Genomic DNA, 16,314 nt, shown 5'->3' with positions numbered 1-16,314 from the left:
AATCAGAGGCAGCACAGTTTATAGAGAATATCCATTACAGAGAGGATACAGCTCAATAATAGATGAGAACAAAAGCAAAGAGCTGTCTTCTACTGGAATTTATAGAAATTTATTACGTCAAGACCTCAAGATAACAAAACTTGTTTTCTCAAAAAGTTATTTTGTTGCAGTAAAGGGTTGCTGGAAAACGTTTTAGCTGTAAATGACCAATAAAGGCACTTTTTTTGTAAAATGCCTCAAGACATTTGTTTTTTCTTGCCGCTATATAAATAAATTCAGCTGAACTGAATGGAAGGAGCATCCATCTGGAATCACTAGAATCACTCTGTTTTACATCATAATCATTATATAATCCTAAGAAAAGAAAGTTTGTCAATATTAACACACAAAGTTTGTTTTGTCAAGAGATACATACAAACATACAAATTAGAATACAATAGCAGGTATGACCATTTGTAACTTCCATCACCTTCAACTAGGCTGAAAACCTAGTTATTATATGCTATATTGCCAGAGGTATTGGGTGTATAAAGTTTGGTGTGGAGAAACTGACCTCAGCCTTCTTTAAGACCTTTGGGATGAATTAGAACAGAGACTGCAATTCTGTTTTTTTCATCTAACTTTAAACGTGCTCCTAAGTTTGTGGAAGATGTTTACAGAATAGTTAAAGTTGCTATTGCTGGTAACAGTTGGTCCATCAACAAACTGGACCTTATAGATTAACAATAAGATGTCAATAAACTATACATGTATGAGTAGACAAATACTTTTGGCAATATATTGTACTTCCAGTACTGCTGACTGAACAACCCAAGCCAGTCTGAAAGTGCCAGTATGTTGTTTAGGTGGGAGTCTTTCCATCAAAATAACCTGTAAAAGAAACATAATTCAAACACTGTATCTGTAATTTCATACTCTGGTGAAAGAGAAAATTGAAGAAAACCAAATACCCAAAACAAGGACTTCATCCAGTCACCAGGAAAGTATGAACCATTTCTAATGCAGCAGATTGTCCAGAATAGAGAAACATGTAACATTACACACAGCACCAGGGTGAGTGATCAAGACCCAGAGCCTGAAGCCTAAACATGTTACTATAAAATAAACAGCAGCCAGCAGAACAAACATTTATTAAAATAATGGAACAAGTAGACTGAATTTAAGTCCACATGTTGGTGCCCTGTAAAATAGCGATTTACTGTTCAGTTATTTAACATACAGTTTTATAAAATGTTAGTTACTGTTGATAAAGTCATGATAAAATTAATAAATTAGTAGATTAACTTTTGCAAAATTATAGCACTCGCACTCGTTGTCTTCCGCTTTATCGGGAACCGGGTCGCGGGGGCAGCAGACTCAGAAGAGACACCCAGACATCCCCCTCTCCAGACACCTCCTCCAGTTCCTCCAGGGGGAGCCCAAGGCGTTCCCAGGCCAGCCGAGAAACATAGTCCCTCCAGCGTGTCCTGGGCCTCCTCCCGGTGGGACGTGCCTGGAACACCTCCCGAGGAAGGCGTCCAGGAGGCATCCGGTATAGATGCCCGAGCCACCTCAACTGGCTCCTTTCGATGTGGAGGAGCAGCGGCTCTACTCCGAGCCCCTCCTGGATGGCCGAGCTCCTCACCCTATCTCTAAGGGAGTGCCCGGCCACCCTACGGAGGAAGTTCATTTCGGCCACTTGTAACCGGGATCTCGTTCTTTTGGTCATTACCCAAATTTCATGGCCATAGATGAGGGTAAGAAGGTGGACCGACCGGTAAATTGAGAGCTTCGCTTTTTGGCTCAGCTCTCTTTTCACCACAACAGACTGGTACAGCGCCCCCATTCCTGCGGCAGCTGCACCGATCCATCTGTCCCCTCACTCGAGAAAAAGACCCCAAGATATTTGAACTCCTCCACTTGAGGCAGGAACTCCCCTCCAACCTGAAGAGGACAAGCCACCCTTTTCCGGTCGAGAACCATGACCTCGGACTTGGAGGAGCTGATCTTCATTCCAGCCACTTCACACTCGACAGTGAACCGCGCCAGCGCATGCTGTAGGTCTTGGCTAGAGGGGGCCAGCAGGACCACGTCATCTGCAAAAAGAAGAGACGAAATCAACTGGTCCCCAATCTCACAAGCTGTGAGAGACAAATTCAAGCTGTCCTACTAACCTTAATAACAACCTCCCTTCGAAACCTCGGAGTCATAAAGCCAGAGAATCCCTGCAGAGCTCCATTCAATCACATACCATAAAACAATAAAACAGCTGTAAACACCTTCAACTTTTGTTAGGAAAACACTCACAAACAATAGCCATGTATCATATCTTCCCATTACAGTAAGCATCCGGGTTTTGCATCTTTTTAATTTTATTTGTTCATTCTAACAGCTTTTTTTTTTGGTAAACATATCTGCTAACCTTTGATTTTGAGAAAAAGACATGCATTTTCAAAGTGATCCTATTTTAGATTAATCCAATTATTGAAATTAAAATATTTTATTCTATCACCCAAAACCTTTTGATTAAGCTAAGAGAGATTGACAAGAAATACAGAAAGAAATTCAAATCCTAATCAACAACACAGTGTTGTAAGAATTATGATTATTGATAATAATTCCTGATTAATATTAATTAATTTAAAATCATACTTAGGAAAAATCCCGGATACAAGCAGCTGAAATGAGCTTCTTCTGTAGGGTGGCCAGGCACTCCCTTAAAGATAGGGTGAGGAGCTCGGCCATCCGGGAGGGGCTCGGAGTAGAGCCGCTGCTCCTCCACATCGAGAGGAGCCAGTTGAGGTGGCTCGGGCATCTATACCGGATGCCTCCTGGACGCCTTCCTAGGCACGTCCAACCGGGAGGAGGCCCAGGGGACGGCCCAGGACACGCTGGAGGGACTATGTCTCTCGGCTGGTCTGGAAACGCCTTGGGCTCCCCCTGGAGGAACTGGAGGAGGTGTCTGGAGAGAGGGACGTCTGGGCGTCTCTACTGAGTCTGCTGACCCCGCGACCCGGTCCCGGATAAGCGGAAGACGACGAGTACGAGTACTTAGGAAAAAATTAATTTCTTAACCAAAAATCATTACTTATGAATCGAAATCAGAGATGTCCTCTGGTGCTGTACTTATGGCTCAAGGCCCTTGATAATTACAATTATTAAGTTCTCAGTAATAATTGATAACTATTACTAGATGTCACTGTTTAATCAACCGCTTCACTGAAGGTGGGGGAACGTTGAGCTTATTTTGACAGACAAATCACTCTTGATCAAAATAAACACTTTCTCTTTATCTACGTGAATATTTATTAAATCAACAGCTCTGATACACCTCGCTATTCTGATTCAATAATCTTCACCTAATCAAGCATGCAAAAATTCTACACAAAATGGGTAAAATAACTAACTAAACAAGATAGAACAACATTGAGTGTGTATGAAAGTCAAACCAGCAGTTATGGCAAAAACAAGGGAAAATATGGTACTGAGCAAAGCTTTGAGGGCGGCCTCCACCAGGCTGCAGTCATAAAACCCCCAAAGTTGGAGCTCAGTGAAACACAAAGGGTCATAAAACCTTTAGGCGGCAACCAGTGGAAAAACATGAAGAGTGAAGACAAAGTAACAGTGAGTTTTCCACCATGAGGTTCTAGCAGTCCAACTTTAACTGAGTCTGCGCTCAGATGTTCAAACACAGTGAGACACGCACAACTTCAAAGCGCGGCGGCTTTCAGAGTCCAACAGCAATGAAAGTTTTAATAAGACATTGCATGCACATACAACTTAGAACACATTGGACTATAAGTGGCGATTCTAAATCGCTCTAAAATCCTACTCTATCCTGGCCAAGCTATTTCTAATAGAAATAAAACAAAACGGGATTACTTGGTGTCGTCTTCTCTGGAGCAGAGGGAGTGAGGTGTTGGACCACTTGTTGCTGAATATTGGACCATTTGCACGTTGTTGGACGTCACTACGCCTTTCCAACGGCATCGGCCATTTTGTACCGCAGGATAGTCTGTCCTACAAAACCCAGCGGCCCTTGCGGCTGATAAGACAGGGCACTGAGGCCACCGTCAACTATATAACAGAGGATGAGACGACTCACCATTTGCTTTTCAGCTGGAGGCCGTGTCCGGTCACCAACATCTGAAGCATCATCTGGAGAAGAGTCCCGAGTGGATTTCATTTATTCTCCTTCGTTGGCCAACGAAGAATTCATAACTGAGGTTTCTGGACTAAGAAGGCCGGAAATTTCACTTTGCCGATCGAAGACGTGAGTTTAACACGTAACTAAAAAATCACGGAGTTTCAAGGAGACAAATTGCCACCTTGTTTTGTCCTAGTCGACTTTGATGGTCAGATCATATTTTCCATTTCGCCAAGGAGGCCAGAGGACGAAGATTGACCGCTTTTCCTGAAGTTAACTGTGGACGCACAGTAACTTCTAGATTCCACCCATTCTCTCTCACCTCCGCTCAGAAGGAAGCCGACAAGTAAAACCCATCCTTTATTTTTTATTTCTTTCTTAGAAAGTCTGGGCAGCGTACAGGAGGTTTTAATGCGATGAGATTAGCTATTTAATCTAATGTGTTCTGAATGATATGTGCATGTAACCCTTTTTATTGAAACTCTGATGTGCCGTGTTTGACATCTGGAGGCCGCTGCGCTCCCCAGCTTTGTGTGTGCGTTGCGGGGTTATTGAACACCTGAGAGCAAGCGCAGGTGCGCTGTGAGACTGGACTGTTAAAATAACCTCATGGTGAAATTCCCCATTTTCTTTGTCTTCAACCTCACTGCTTGCTAGCTTGCCGCCAAAAGTTTTATAACCCTTTGTCTGCTCAAGAGTTGGGGGAGGTTTTATGACTGAGTATAACTGAGTTACAGTGGAGCTGCGCCCCACCTCCACTCACAATCATATCCCTTTTGTCATATTATCATTTTTGCCATAACTGCTGTTTTGCTTTATTTTGTTTAGTTAGATATTTTACCCCTTTTGTGTAGAACGTTGCATGTTTGAGTAGGTGAAGATTATTAAATCGGAAGAAAGGATTGTATCAGGCTGTGATTTAATAAATGTTCACATAGATAAACAGAAGGCGTTTCTGGGTTTATTCTGTGTAAGAGTGATTCGTCAGCCAAGATAAGGTTAAAAGTTCCACACGTTTCGGCAGAAACGGTCGATTAAACAGTGACATCTCCGGTAATAGTTATTAATTATTACTGAGTATTTAACGGTTGTAATTATCAAAGGCGTTGAGCCACAATTACAACACCAGAAGACATCTCTGGTCACGATTCATAAATGAGGATTTTGGTTAAGAAATTGATTTTGTCAAATTATGATTTTTAATTAGAATTATTGATAAAGTTTAATCAATCTATAATCATAATTCCAACAGGGGGGAGTTTGTTACGCGTCCGTAACAAACTCAAAGACGGCCGGCCTTCCTCTTTCGGCAAAAGGGGAAAATATGACGGACCGTCAGCAGTCGACTGGAACAAAAAACAAAGAGAAAAATTTTGTCTTCTTGGAAAACCTCCGTGGGTTTTTCTTGGGTTACGTGTTAAATCCACGCCTTCGGTAAAGTAAAGTTTACTGGTGTTCTTATCCCAGGAAACGTAGCTTGTTGAGCTTCTCATTGATTTGGCCAGTGAGGGGAATTAATGAAAACCCACGTGAGGTTTCTTCTCCAGAATGATGCGCCTCTGTTGCATGGTAACCGCGGCTCCGTTTGTTTGTGGGAGAAAAGCAATAGTGGGGTGTCTCCCGTGTCCTTCTATAGCCCACTGTGACATCAGAGCTGCGAAGCCCATTCCTATCTGCTGCAATTCCTGCTGGGAGTTGTGGTAGCAGACCATACAGTAGCAGATGACACCAGGAGGTATAGTAGCAAACAAATGGTGCAAAAGTGTCACAATCCTTAGGTGCTTGGATTTTGGATTTGTTTTGTGTGTATTTTGACTATTTATTTATTGTTTATTATATTATTTATGTCTTACTTTCTTGAGTTTTTTTTCTCTGTGCTTTTAGGTGTTTTCCTTAATAGTACATTATTTTGTTATATTGTTCATTCTACTTCTAGACTTATATACTCTTAGGTTTCTGATGTATTAGGTTAATTGGTTCTCCCACCTTCAACCTCTGTCTCTCTCCTCAGCTGCAACTCATTCTTTCTGATTTGCTCTTCTGGTTTCCCTGGCATTTCTCCTACCCTGCCTCAGAGTATTTAGGCTTCTGGCCTTGTATTTCCAGTTTCCAGTTGGGTTTTACTGTTTGCGTGCTCCATGCCTGTAACTCTGCCTATGTTAGATGTCCTGTTTCTCCTGTGAAACACTTGTAAGTCCACATTTGTCTTCATAAAAGAACTCTTTTTCAATGCAGACAAGCTCTGCGTTCGGGTCCTTCATCAACCAAACCATGACGGAGATTTATGCAAGCAACTTTTCTAAACATAAGAGAAAGTTGGACAGATTTTCACATAATATAAAATGTTAGTTTAGTTAGTGCTTTTACATGTATATTTAACATAAAACATGTTTAATTTTACAGTATATGGCATTTAATAAAAAACACTGAAGAAACACCAATGTGGTTAAAAAGTACTCTATGTTGGAAACATACTTTGGCAGACATGTTTGTTGGGATCAGCAGCTGAATAATTTCAGGATTTCCCACAAATAACCTTTTTTTTTTTGCTAACCAAAGAAAATGTTTTTTTTTTTCTAATTTTAGGTTTATTAAACAACCAGATATTGCCATTCATTTTACTGTTATGGAATTTGTAAACATTTATTGACTTACTACTTTTTTACTTTCTTAAGAAGTTATTTACATCCTTTCAAACTAATCATATTCATTTATTTTCATTTTAATCATTCTTTTAGGCCTAGAATTGTTAAAAAGTGGAGCAGAACCTGCTTTATATACATCCCCATGTTATCTGTTTGCAAAAAAAGTGTATGACTCTTTAAGAAAATTCCCCAGGTTGCATACTTCCACAGACACACCCTCTACCTCTTTAAAACTGCCCTGTTTCCCACTACTTTCAATTTCAACAGACAGACAGACTGGGAAGCTCATCCAGCTGCTCCAGAAGGATGTTCCATGTAAGACTCAATTTCTACTATGGGTTCACAGAAATGATTTACAACATTAAATTAGCTTCACTCAAATAACATAAACATTGTTTGTAATTTTAATCATTTTGATCTGCTGATGCTAAATCAATGCAATATAAACGAAATTATGCTGTTCTAATATATACAGTGGGAGAACAGCTGCACGTTTTTAGAGGACCTCTGTATAATCATGTAGATGCAATAAGCATTTCTTTAAATGCCTTAAACTTTTTTGCTCAAAATTAAACAATTGTGTTGATTTTATGCTTAAACTTTATTTTCTATTAAATGTCAATGATGATGGTTTTTATTATAGTTTTAACGCTAAAATCAGACTGTCCCAGTTCATTATTAAAAGATGTAATCAAATATGGTTGGTGTTATGGTGTCACTGGTTGTTAGTTACTCATTAGCAGGAACCTCAGTGAACATTGGTCACTTGCTTTCAGACTGGAAATCCTCTGTAAACAAACAGCCAGAGCGAGTTGTTTGGGGACACATTTAAAAGATATTTTAGAGTTTAGGATCAGAGAATTTAATTAAAGCACGGCTGTCTAATCTTAGGCTCCAGAGATTTTCTCTTGTTACAGCCTTTCCTCCAGGGAAACCCCAGGTGGTGTAATAACTGAGTGCACCTGCTGATGTAAGAGTTTGTTCCTTTTACTTTAGACTGCGCCTATTTTTGCTAAATACCCAGAAGGAATGTGAAAATCATATAATTGGAGAAGAAGCACGGTTTGGAGATGAGCAGTAAAAGTTAGCAAGTACATAAAGATAACATAAAATCTTTCTTCTCTCCAGGTGACATTTATTTTAGCTCAGCTGCTTCTTGCAGTCTCAGTTCAGTCCAACTCCCAGGCTTACCTGCCGATTGACTGTGATGACATTTATCAACATGACAACAAGAGCTCCAGTGGGGTTTACACAATCTACCCAGGAGGTCCAACCACACCACTGCATGTCTACTGCGACATGGAAACTGATGGGGGGAGATGGACTGTGAGTATTTCTAAAGTGGCCCATTTTCAAGGTACAAATATTGAAAAACTATTCACACCCTAAACTTGTTCACATTTGTCTCTCATTACAACGAACTTCAATGGACTGTATGTACCAGACATCACATAAAATACTAATAAAATACAATAAAGTATGGTTGTAACATATCAAAAATATTTAACGGGTATAAATGGTTTTTAAGGCACTTTATAGATCAGCCATTAACTATTGATTATGTTGTAACAGCCAGCTTCTTTCAGGTCTGACTTCTGATTAAAGTTAAACCCTTTTTGAGTCAAAAGGACCTTGAAATGGCTATGCATGCATTATTCAGTTCCTGTGTTGAAACCAGGGTTCCCACAATCATCTCCAATTGGTCCAGAATGCTGTTGCTCGCTTTTTGATAAACAGTAGGAGACACAGTCACACTGGTACTTTACTCCCTCCACTGACTCCCAGTATGTTTTAGAGTTAATTTTAAACTCTTAATGTTTCTTTTTAAAATTAAATTAATTAAAGCTGTTAATGGTATTGCATCTTATCTATGTGACCTTTTACAAGCAAGAGTTCTTTAGTCTGCTGAAACAACATCTTCTGAAAGTCCCCAGGTCAAAGTCCAAACAGTGGGATGATGATTAATTTGCTGTAGCTGGTCCAAAGCTGTGGAATTCATTACCTTTTAGATTTGTTTAAAAACTGCTTTTGGCAGCACTGTGAGAGGTATTTTTTATTTTTTACAAGCTTTTACTAATGTTGTGAAGTTTTTGTATTTGTCTCTATTCTAGTTTGTATTTTTATTCTTGCACTGATGGAGAGCATTTTGGCTAAGTGACTATTGTAAATAAAATTTGAATAATTTCCTGTTGTATTATACAGTTTAGGTACAATAGAGAGACATAAAAGTAAAGTAAGAGTAAAAGGTTTATAAAGCGCTTTTCGCAGATAAAAATCACAAATGCTGTACAAGGAATAAGAATAGGGCAATAAATTGACATGCAAATGAATACAAAAGTAACAAAAGTTAAAATACATCAGGCAAAGGCTTTCTTAAACTACAAAGTTTTCAGTTGCTCTTTAAAAGTTTCCACGCAGTCAGCCACAGGGGCAGGTCTTTCCACATTGTGGGGGCTACAGCCTAACAGGATGAGTCTCCCCGGGTTTTATAACGTATCTTTGGGACCTTCAGGAGATTCTGGCCTGAAGATCGAAACTGTTCTTGGTCAGCTGATGGGAGTGACCCTCCAAGGACATAGCATGATCAAACATGAAACCGAGGTTTCTGAGGCTGGTTTTCACAGATGTAAGGATTATGATTATTAATCAATATTCATCAAGAATTATAATTTAAAATCATAATTTGAAAAAAGTTAATTTCTTAACCAAAAATCATTACTTACGAATAGAAATCAGAGATATCTTCTGGTGTTGTGATTATGGGCTCAAAACTCTTTAATAATTACAAATTATTAACCCAAACCACCAACTGCCACTTCACTGAAGGTGGGGAAACTTCGACCTTGTTTTGACAGATAAATCACTCTTGCACGAAATAAACACAAACGCTTCTCTTAATTATATATATGAAGATTTATTGAAGCCAAATAATCCTGATATACCATTATTCTGGTCCAAAAACCTTCACCTAACTAACAAGCACCGTTCTACACAACGGGAATAACAATGACTACCTAACAATGATAATAAAAGAAAAATATATATGCACATTTGATGTCTATGAAGATCAAACCAGTAGCTTTATGGACAAAATGTGTAATTTGGGTTACATGTAAAGAAATCCTCCTGGTGCTGATGTCTCGATCGCAGCGATCAGCTGATAAAACGGTGGAGCCACGCCCCTTTAGCCACAACCAGCTGATCGCTCCAAATGTTGACAAAGAGTCATAAACTCTGAGGCGGGAACTCAGTGGAAAATCTCCAGCAATAAAACTGGAACAAAGAGTGGTCGGGCTTTGAATGAAAAACTTTTAAAAGTCCAACTTCTAACTCCTGACTGATTTGGGATCAGCCAGACAAACATGAACCACGATTCAGCAGCGCTTGGATAAATAAAAACACAGCTCAGCATAAAACACTTCAATCAGTATTGAATGCAACAAGTTAATACCTTAGATTAACTACTGGTGATTCTACATCACCTTCACTATGCCTCATCTTGCCCAGACCTCTAAATGCATCTATCCGGTTTATTATGAAAAGAATGAAATTACTTTGAAGTTGATTTCTTCTTTCCATTGGTTGAGTATGGATTAGGTCTGAAGAAAAATGGACAGGGGAAGGAGGGGGGGAATCACGCGTCCGTGATCAAATTAAAGAAAAAAACCGGTCATTTCTCAAACTCCAGGAGGGGAAAAGATGAACCGTTAGTCGACTGCATTACACAAGGAGGAAAACTCATCTCCTTGGACATAGAACCTCTGTGGGTTTCCACCTGCGCCGGGTGTCGGTGCGGTCTTCGATTGTTAAATAAATCTCCTGGTCTTCTTGTATCAGATTTCCAGGTTTCAAGCTCTTCCGGGAATGGCCTTGTGGAGCAAAAGTTCACCTGCGAGCTTTGTTTCTCCATATATGTGCTTCCGTAGCGCTGTCCTTTGAGACAGGCGAGAAATGGCCACGAAACTCTGCATCCGGTTTATGCTCCCAGTGACGTCAGAGCAGCGACGTCTGTTGAGCTGCGTGTGTCAAAATGTGCGACCAAGATGGATGGTTCCAAAACAGATGAGCCCAGAGCACCAAGGTGTGCTTGAATCAGGGGGATTTTTTTTTTCTTCCTTCTCACGATCAGAAGGAAAACGCAAGTTAAGAAGACAATGAGGGGAACACTTAAACAACACAATATAACTTCAAGTAAGTCAAACGTCTGTGAAATCAAACTGTCCACTTAGGAATCAACACTGATTGACAATCAATTTCACATGTTGTTGTTCAAAAGAAATAGACAACAGGGGGAAATCTTTGGCGATTAGCAAGACACTCAATAAAGGAGTGGTTCTGCAGGTGAGGACCACAGACCACTTCTCAGTACCGATGCTTTCTGGCTGATGTTTTGGTCACTTTTGAATGTTGGTGGTGCTTTCACACTCATGGTAGCATGAGACGGACTCTACAACCCACACAAGTGGCTCAGGTAGTGCAGCTCATCCAGGATGGCACATCAATGTGAGCTGTGGCAAGAAGGTTTGCTGTGTCTGTCAGCGTAGTGTCCGGAATCTGGCGGCGCTACCAGGAGACAGGCCAGTAAACCAGGAGACGTGGAGGAGGACGTAGGAGGGCAACAACCCAGCAGCAGAACCGCTACCTCCACCTTTGTGCAAGGAGGAACAGGAGGAGCACTGCCAGAGCCCTGAAAAATGACCTCCAGCAGGCCACAAATATGCATGTGTCTGCACAAATGGTTGGAAACCGACTCCATGAGGATGGTATGAGGGCCCGACGTCCACAAATGGGGGTTGTGCTCACAGCCCAACACCATGCAGGACGCTTGGCATTTGCCAGAGAACACCAGGATTGGCAAATTCGCCACTGGCGCCCTGTGCTCTTCACAGATGAAAGCAGGTTCACCCTGAGCACATGTGACAGACGTGACAGAGTCTGGAGACACATGGAGGGCACATGGAGCGCATGGCCCTCCATGTGCTCACCAGAGGTAGCTTGACTGTCATTAGGTACCGAGATGAAATCCTCAGACCCCTTGTGAGACCATATGCTGGTGCGGTTGGTCCTAGGTTCCTCCTAATGCAGGACAATGCTAGACCTCATGTGGCTGGAGTGTGTCAGCAGTTCCTGCAAGATGAAGCTATGGACTGGTCCGCCCGTTCCCCAGATCTGAATACGATTGAGCACATCTGGGACATCATGTCTCGCTCCATCCACCAACGTCATGTTGTACCACAGACTGTCCAGGAGTTGACGGAGGCTTTAGTCCAGGTCTGGGAGGAGATCCCTCAGGAGACCATCCGCCGTCTCATCAGGAGCATGCCCAGGCGTTGTAGGGAGGTCATACAGACACATGGAGGTCACACACAATACTGAGCCTCATTTTGACTTGTTTTAAGGACATTACATCAAAGTTGGATCAGCCTGTAGTGTGTTTTTCCACTTTAATTTTGTGTGTGACTCCAAATCCAGGCCTCCATTGGTTAATAAATTTGATTTCCATTGATGATTTTTGTGGGATTTTGTTGTCAGCACATTCAACTTCTACAGAACAAAGTATTCAATGAGAATATTTCATTTATTCAGATCTAGAATGTGTTATTTGAGTGTTCCCTTTATTTTTTTTAGCAGTGCATATACATATAATATACACACACAGATACATACATGGAGGTTACATGCAGGTTATGATGCTGCAAAATGAAGTTGACACAAATCTGCTCCAAAAATCATGCATTTATAATTTTTGCATGATGAATGATAAGCTAAAATTTTCAAGCCACAAAGGTGCATCATATTAGTGCTACCAAATCTCTGTGACTATGCTATAGTAGTTTTTACCCTTTCAAAATGTTGGCTTTTAGTCTTAATGGTAAGATTAGTGCTTACCTTTCAAGTGTCATTCCCTATATGCTTAAGTGAGGATGTAACCCTATCATTTAAGAAGAAGCTGGCTACATCCGTACAAATTTTCTGACAAGTTGGCCAAATTTTATAATTAAAAAAATATTGTTTGCTGAAAGCACAGTTTTGTATCTTGATAAACTTTGAACTCATGTTTTTAGGTATTTCTTAGGAGGATTGATGGGACTGAAAACTTCTTTAGACCCTGGAAACACTATAAGGCTGGCTTTGGGAATGTAGCTGGCGAATACTGGCTGGGTAAGAAGAGAAACTACATTAATGACACTGTGGGAGTGCTTTATTTTATTTAAAGATAAGATGCGACCTGTTATATCAGAAATAATTGGTTTAATAGGAGTTGATTAATAAACAGTTTCTTTTAAGGGCTGGAAAATATCTTGCTATTGACGATGAGAAAGGAGAATGAGCTTCGTGTCGACATGGAAGACTGGGAGGGAGCTCAGGCCTTTGCTCAGTATTCCTCCATCTCCATCGACTCTGAGAATGCCGGCTATCGGCTTCACCTGGGCAGCTTCACAGGAGGAACAGCAGGTGATTGTCACTGTGTAGGCCTTAATTTGTAGGAAGGTGAATGTCTGAGCAAAAAAGGGAGATTTTGCTCATTATAAGATTCTCTTTTCCTCTTTAATGTCTCATTTATAATCATTCAGTAATTTGCAATGAGGCAGCAACTTCTTAAAACATACTTGATCTGTTCTACACTATAAGGCTTGTTTTTCAATATATCTAGGTAGAATCGCTTCTCTAGGACATGAAAAATAGCTTACACAACTGTAGAGAATATGGAGAACTAGTATTTAGGTTATTTTTAAAACAGGAAGCCAGGTACAGCCTAGGTTAACACAACAAATAAAATATCCTTAACTACAAAACCCATGGTGAAACTGACCAGTGGTTCGAAATGCACACATTTTTTTTTAACAAAAACTAGGTACAATAATAAATTTAAGATCTACACAGAGAGGGCCATAGTGTAATGGCTACCCAGTGCTGAGGCCCAGAATGAAATAATGGAGGAGTGGAACATTGCCACATTGTAATTTTAATTAAATTGGGTGCAGCGGTAGAGCATGCGACCCCATGTATAGAGGCTTCAGCGTGACTGTCCCCTGGGTCAAGTCCTGTCTACGGCGAACTGTGCTGCATGTCTGCCCCCTTCTCTTCACCCCATTTCCTGTCTGCCTACTTTCAGAAAAATAACAAAGGGCACTAGTTTCACAAAACAAATCTTTGAATTAAACTGGACTGTTGCATTGGGCTTTATGATCATGTAAGAAACTGACAACTTCTTCAGAAATGTGAGAATTACTAATATGTGAGAATTGGTAAATGAAATGCATTAATGTGTTTTTGTTCCACCTTGCGGCTACTAATAGAATAAAGAATATGAAAATTTATTGAATGCACTGCCATCAAAGCAAGTTTTCACCTTGCAATACTTTTTTCTGCTTTCTTCTTCTAGGCGACGGTCTGTCAAGTCAGAAAGACGTGAAGTTCACGACCTTCGACAAAGACCAGGATCAGTGGGACAAAAACTGTGCTCAGCACTTTCTGGGTGGATTCTGGTATAACGCTTGCCACATGGCCAATCCCACTGGGATGTATGCACCTCATGGTGCCATCGGGTTTGAAAATGTTCATGTGATTTGGCAAACCTGGAAGGGCTGGAACTACTCCCTTAAGACTATTGCGATGAAGATACGACGAGTGGCCAAGTGTTCATGCACGGTTTAACTGGATTAGTATTAAATATACAAGATGAATGTAAAATAAAGGATATTTCTCTTCTATTCTAAAACATTTATTAGTTGCATTTTGTAACACTTCCAAGATAAAAGTAGTGCTAATAGATAATACGTACATTTGTTTTCAACTTCTGTTTCACACAACCAGTCTTAAAGTTTGAAAGCGTGTCAAATTCGTGTCATACAGTTAGTTTTACTATTTGGTTTCTTTCATGTTTTGTTAGATCATGTTGGATAACTAGTAAGATTAAAAGTAATATTTGTGATAGTATACACTAATGGTAATCATGGATTTGCTGGTTTCAGTTTATTTATATAGCGCCAATTCACAACACATGTCATCTCAAGGCACCTCACAAAGTCAGGTACATACATTCCAATTAATCCTATTGAACAGTGCAGTCAGATTCAGTTATTTATTCAAATTGGATAAAACGTTTTTTTATCTAAGGAAACCCAGCAGATTGCATAGAGTCAGAGATTTGCAGCATTCACTCCTGGATGAGCATGTAGCGACAGTGGAGAGGAAAAACCTCCAGCAGAACCAGGCTCAGTGTGAGTGGCCATCTGCCACGACCAACTGGGGGTTTGAGAGAACAGAGCAGAAAAACACAAAAAGAACACAGAAGCACTGATCCAGGAGTACTTTCTATGGGAAGGAAAAGTAAATGTTAATGGATGAATCTCCTTTGGTCGTTTCATCTAGAAAGAAAGAACAGATAAACTCTGAGCCAGTTTTCAAGGTTAATGTCTGAAAGAGAGCACATATAACTAGTTACAGTAAAAGCTCAGTCAATCGCCATGTCTAGGAGAGAGAAAGGGTTAAACACTGAAAGACAGGGCTATGTGAATCATCAGTAGAGGGTGAGCATTAGTTGTTGACAGCAGAAGCTTGGACGATGCCCCCTTCCAGAAAGGTCACAGGTACACACAGAGTCAGGCCAGGTGTAGCTTCTAGAAAGAGAAAAGAGAGAGATCATAAAGTTAAAAACTAAAATAACAGCAAATAACGCAAAATTGGAGAGTAGTGTGAGAATGTAGCGAAGAAGGTGAAAGTGGTCATTATGTCCTCCAGCAGCCTAAGCCAATAGCAGCATAACTACAGAGATAGCTCAGGATAACCTAAGCCACTCTAACTATAAGCTTTATCAAAAAGGAAAGTTTTAAGCCTAGCCTTAAAAGTAGACAGGGTGTCTGCCTCACGGACTAAAACTGGGAGCTGGTTCCACAGGAGAGGAGCCTGATAGCTAAAGGATCTGCCTCCCATTCTACTTCTAGAGACTCTAGGAACCACCAGTAAACCTGCAGTCTGAGAACGAAGTGCCCTGTTAGGAACATATGGAACAATCAGATCTCTGATGTATGATGGAGCTAGATTATTAAGGGCTTTATATGTGAGGAGGAGAATTTTAAATTCAATTCTGGACTTAACAGGGAGCCAATGAAGGGAAGCTAAAATAGGAGAAATATGATCTCTCTTTTTAATTTTCATCAGAACTCTTGCTGCAGCATTTTGAATCAGCTGAAGGCTTTTAACTGCATTTTGTGGACATCCTGATAGTAAAGAATTACAATAGTCCAGCCTTGAAGTAACAAATGCATGGACTAGTTTTTCAGCGTCACTCCTGGACAGGATATTTCTAATTTTGGCAATGTTCCGAAGGTGAAAAAAGGAAATCCTAGAAACCTGTTTAAAATGGGATTTAAATGACATGTCCTGGTCAAAAATAACACCAAGGTTTTTTACTTTATTACCAGAGATCTATTTAATGCCATCCAGGTTAAATGATTGACTAAGCAGTTTCTTTTTTAAAGACTCCGGTCCAAAGACGACAACTTCTGTCTTGTCTGAATTTAGAAGCAGAAAATTTAA

The 16,314-nt window shown here is 40.3% G+C and overlaps 1 protein-coding gene across 1 annotated transcript; it reads left to right on the top strand.

Annotated features, from left to right (window-relative positions):
* The first annotated feature begins 7,033 nt into the window (after positions 1-7,033).
* LOC124868717 (microfibril-associated glycoprotein 4-like) lies at positions 7,034-14,494 on the top strand. The gene is made up of 5 exons (XM_047366237.1): positions 7,034-7,086; positions 7,900-8,097; positions 12,837-12,933; positions 13,060-13,227; positions 14,159-14,494. Exons 1-5 carry the CDS (start codon positions 7,078-7,080, stop codon positions 14,428-14,430), a joined length of 744 nt encoding a protein of 247 aa, XP_047222193.1. The 5' UTR covers positions 7,034-7,077; the 3' UTR covers positions 14,431-14,494.
* The last annotated feature ends 1,820 nt before the right edge of the window (positions 14,495-16,314 follow it).

This window comes from Girardinichthys multiradiatus, chromosome 5 (genome assembly GCF_021462225.1).
Source record: "Girardinichthys multiradiatus isolate DD_20200921_A chromosome 5, DD_fGirMul_XY1, whole genome shotgun sequence".
Lineage (NCBI taxonomy): Eukaryota > Metazoa > Chordata > Actinopteri > Cyprinodontiformes > Goodeidae > Girardinichthys > Girardinichthys multiradiatus.
Note: the sequence above shows the minus strand (reverse complement) of the source record. Positions and strands in the feature narration are given on the sequence as shown.

Bases quoted from the DNA above. Each gene is read 5' to 3' on its own strand.
- LOC124868717 (XM_047366237.1), top strand. The intron at 8,098-12,836 runs GTGAGTATTTCT...TCATGTTTTTAG, and splicing joins CTGATGGGGGGAGATGGACT to GTATTTCTTAGGAGGATTGA. The intron at 12,934-13,059 runs GTAAGAAGAGAA...GTTTCTTTTAAG, and splicing joins AGCTGGCGAATACTGGCTGG to GGCTGGAAAATATCTTGCTA.